A 4,591-nucleotide genomic window follows, 5' to 3' on the forward strand; every position below is an offset into this window, starting at 1 on the left:
TGCCTCAGCCTCCTGAGTAACTGGGATTACAGGCATGTGCAACCACGCTCAGCTAATTTTTGTATTTTTACTAGAGACCGGGTTTCACCATTTTGGCCAGGCTGGTCTGGAACTCCTGACCTCAGGTGATCCGCCCACCTGGGCCTCCCAAAGTGCTGGGATTACAGGCGTGAGCCACCACGCCTGGCCAGGCTGGTACTAATTTAAAAGGCAGGGCCCCTGGTTTACCTGCCACAAAAGCAGATTTTTTCAACCCAACTGTAGCTATTTCGATATGAGATATTTCCTCTGTAGCCCTGCTTCAGTGTCCAGTGTTTTACTAGGTTAGGTCCTGATTCACGGCAATAAAAACATACTTAAAATCGCATTTTCAGTTCACTGGATGACTACAATCAAGTTGCCACTCGCCGAGGGGCGCAAAATAAAATTCCTCTTGCAGTGAAGACACACCGTTTCCGGTCTGGTACAGAAGCCGGTTAGCAACCAGGAAATTGGCGGAACCTAGAGGCTGAACTCTTGCACCTGGAGGGTTTGCTTTGTGAAAAGAACACTTCCGGCCGGCGAGTTTTTAACCCCGCATGTCATTACGCCGGCGCCCAACTCTCACGTTCCGATTGGCCATGCTGACGCTAGAAGGCGGGCTTGCGTATGGGGTCACGCTCTCCTATTGGCTGCTGGTGCAGTGGCGGTTCGGAGTGAGGGTAGCACGTTGAGCTGAAGGCTGTGCGGAGCGGCGCGGCACAGAGCCTGGTATTGAGCTCAGTATGTCGTGGGAATCCGGGGCCGGGCCAGGTCTGGGTTCCCAGGGGATGGATCTCGTGTGGAGTGCGTGGTACGGAAAGTGCGTTAAAGGGAAAGGGTCATTGCCACTCTCGGCCCACGGCATCGTGGTCGCCTGGCTCAGCAGGGCCGAGTGGGACCAGGTGACGGTTTATCTGTTCTGTGACGACCATAAGTTGCAGCGGTACGCGCTTAACCGCATCACGGTGTGGAGGAGCAGGTAAGGTGGCGGGTTAGGCCCTTTTGCCTGCGTGCTGGTGGCGCTGCACCTCTTCCTTTGTCGAGTTTCTATTAGGCCCAGTTCTCCAGTCTTCCCCTAAGTCGCCTAAAGTTGTCCCTCTCCCAAATGCCTGGGGGAACGCGGCAGCCATCTCTTGCGCTAATCCCGTTAGCGCAATGGAAAGTAAGGGGTTGTGCCTCAACAATTCTCTTGTTATATCTGTGAGGTTTACCCATTACCTCCAAAAAGTGACCTTCTCCCAACTTGGAGAGGATGCCGGAGGGACTAGTGAGGCCTGAGCCAGGGCTTAAGGAGTAGGTTAGTACCCTAGGGTAGATTTCCGATTCCAATGGGGAGGAAGTCTTGCCTGCAAGACAATGTTTGAGTGGGGCGCCTCAGTCCAGTTGGTAAGATTGAGTTGGGAGCCGACTAACGAGGGATAAGGGGCTCCTCTAGCTCAATGAGTTGATTTGGGGGTGTGTCCACACAACTGTTGATTGACAGTCTACCAGTTAGGTGTCCTGTATACGGCCTAGTCAGCCCCTCATGCCCTATATACTGTTGGATCCCACGGACGTTACCCTGTCACCTCCCACCTTCTTTTGTCTTGTGTCTGTTCATGCTCTCTTGAACCAGAATATGATGGGTGTAGCCTGCAACAACCTAGGTTCTGAGGTGGAGGGTGGACCAGTGTAAGGGCTCTTTATGATGGTGCTGGACTGTGACCCTTTAGGTCAGGCAACGAACTCCCTCTGGCAGTGGCTTCTACTGCTGACCTGATACGCTGTAAGCTCTTGGATGTAACTGGTGGCTTGGGCACTGATGAACTTAGACTGCTCTATGGCATGGCATTGGTCAGGTAAGACCTGCATGGGGTAGGGGTGGAGGTTAGTTTGGGGACTGGAGGCAGGGGAGGCATGTGATAAGCAAAACTTGGCTTCAGGTGTTGCCTGAAGCAAAACCCTGCCTGTACCTCATTGTGGATCAGCCTGTGATTATTGCTTGACTTAACAGCTTTTGGTACCCTCATCAACACATTCCTCTTTTTCTTCCTTTTTCCTGAAAGCCTTCTCTTCCATTTTTCTTTCTATCTTGGAATGTGGAGGAAGGGATTCAGACCAGGTGATCTCTGTGGGTCTCTTGGTGGTCTGATATTTTTTCTTACCTTTGAATTCCTCACGCAGAGGAACTTGTCTGAATGGCTCAATGTCCTCGCCTGTGATTTAATGTGGACTTTCCAACCCTGTCCCTGTCTATTCCTAGCATCACCCTTTTCCCCTTCTCTCCCTCATGAACACTGAAAGATTGCTGAGTTATAGAAGTGGAGACATGGGCTGGGAATTCCTGACTTACAAAGTGACTCATAATGGTTCTAGCTGTGTACACGTCGGAAAAAAAAGGTTGCTACTGAGTTTTCATATCTGTCAAAGTCTTCGTTTATCTATTGTTCCCCTTGTCTGCCTTGAGATCCTCCCTTTCTCTTCTTATTTTCCCCATTGGTTAGCTGTGCTCCCCATTATCTGATGTAGTCCTTTGCAGCATTTATAACATATTATGTCCTAGCCTAATATGTTACATTATATCATGATTATTTATCTTAGACTGAACTGTTCAAGGCTAGAGCAGTGTCTTATTCGTCTGTATGGCTTCATTATAGGGCAGACTGTCATTAAATGTTGGAATGGATGGAACTGTCCCTGTTCTGGCTGACACCAACTGTAAGAATAGGACAGGACAGTCAATGGAAAAGTTGTGGAAATGCAGGGTTTCAGTAACTCAGCAAAGTGTTTGGAATAAAATGGTTCCTTGGGCTGTGCCACTTATTTCTCCCTCAACTCCAGGTTTGTGAATCTTATCTCAGAGAGGAAGACAAAGTTTGCCAAGGTCCCCCTCAAGTGTCTGGCTCAAGAGGTGCGTATGATTCAGTGAACTTGCTCAGTTCTCTCTCCAAGAGGGCTCACCAAATGGGGCATGGAGTAATGTGGGCACACAGTCAGACTAGCTTATCCCATCACTACCAGCCAAGTCCAGCAAGAATCCCAGAGCCTCAGCTTCCAGCCTGAAGGAGGCACAGTTGCTCCCTTGCTCTCATATGACTGGTATCTCAGAGGGCTTGGCCTGCCCAGCTTGCTGGGAGGAGCCCAAATGTAGCACTGGGTGGGGACAGGAAAGAGGTGACAGTCACAGCGCCTGCCTTCAGGGAGCTGACAGTCTGAGGGAGGAGACAGCTCAGCCACTATGAGTCACTTTGTAAATCAGGAATTCCCATCCCATGTCTCTACTTCTGTAACTCACACATTCCTACCCTGAGGAGTATGTGAAGTGTTTAGAGGCCCAGAGGGCAGGCATGCTCTCAGTCATTAACACTTCCTGGAGGAAGTGTAGGAGGGAAGCAGGGGTAAAGGATACTCAGGGAGAAGGACAGGGGAGAGGGAGGCTGGAGAACGTGATTGTTAATGCTCATTCACAGGTATTTCTTTGTTGTAGAAGGGTGGTTGGTGGTTAGGGGAGGTGTGTGCCTTTTCTGCTTCTGATTTTCTTTTCTTTTTTTGAGACAAAAGTTTTGCTCTGTTGCCCAAGCTGAAGTGCAGTGGCGTGATCTTGGCTCACCACAATCTCCGCCTCCCAGGTTCAAGCAATTCTCGTGCCTCAGCCACCCGAGTAGCTGGGATTACATTTGTATTTTTGGTAGAGACGGGGTTTCACCATCTTGGCCAGGCTGGTCTGCATCTCTTGGCCTCAAGTGATCCACCTGCCTTGGGCTCCCAAAGTGCTGGGATTACAGGCATGAGCCACTGTGCCTGGCCCACTTTTCTAATTTTCAGTACGTCCTCCATAGAGCAGTAAAAAAAGAACAAGGAGAGCTGGTTTTTTTTCTTGGCTCTGTCACTATGTTTGGAATCTTCTTTCAGGACCTCAGTTTCTCTAGTTGTAAAATGGGGCAGGGGGTGATCAGGATAATTAATCTCTGGCTCCCTTCCAGCTTTAATAATTATTTTCCAATTTCTGTACTCACACCCTCCCCTGTAATCAGGTAAACATTCCAGATTGGATTGTTGACCTTCGCCATGAGTTGACCCACAAGAAAATGCCCCATATAAATGACTGCCGCAGAGGTGAGTCCTCAGAGGGTATACCTATCACAGTTAAGCCTAGGGGCCTGGGCTTGGTGGCGCTGAGGGTAGAGGGATAGGCAGGAGGGTCTCCACCTGGAGTCAAGGCTGGGACTAGGGTGAAAGAAGTGAGGCCTCACCTTGGGCACAACATTTAAAGTGGGGAGAAGTCAAAAGTTCCATAATCAAGAGAAATAACATATTAATGTGGAAAAATTCATGATAAACATTGTATCAAAACTTTAAGTAAAACAGGATTAGTATTACTGATTTCTCCTTTTGTTTCAGCTTCCAACATGGCTTGGCATATTTTGATACCTTGACTACAGAGGTTTTTTTGCCTGCCCTTAAGTTATTTTTTGTTTGTTTGTTTTGAGACGAGGCTCACCCTGTTGCCCAGGCTGGAGTGCAGTGTCACGACCTTGGCTCACTGCAACCTCCACCTCTCGAGTTCAAGTGATTCTCCTGCCTCAGCCTC

General features: G+C 49.2%; 1 protein-coding gene across 1 annotated transcript; it reads left to right on the forward strand.

Annotated features, from left to right (window-relative positions):
- Window positions 1-697: 697 nt before the first annotated feature.
- On the forward strand, window positions 698-4,116 carry LOC116465079 (ribosomal biogenesis protein LAS1L; the record flags this gene model as incomplete). Its single annotated transcript, XM_032148288.2, has 4 exons — window positions 698-1,000; window positions 1,734-1,859; window positions 2,842-2,911; window positions 4,035-4,116. Coding segments are annotated over exons 1-4 (514 nt in total), but the record flags the coding sequence as incomplete, so codon positions are not given.
- Between the last annotated feature and the right edge of the window lie 475 nt (window positions 4,117-4,591).

This window comes from Hylobates moloch, unplaced genomic scaffold (genome assembly GCF_009828535.3).
Source record: "Hylobates moloch isolate HMO894 unplaced genomic scaffold, HMol_V3 SCAFFOLD_2922, whole genome shotgun sequence".
Classification (NCBI taxonomy): Eukaryota; Metazoa; Chordata; class Mammalia; order Primates; family Hylobatidae; genus Hylobates; species Hylobates moloch.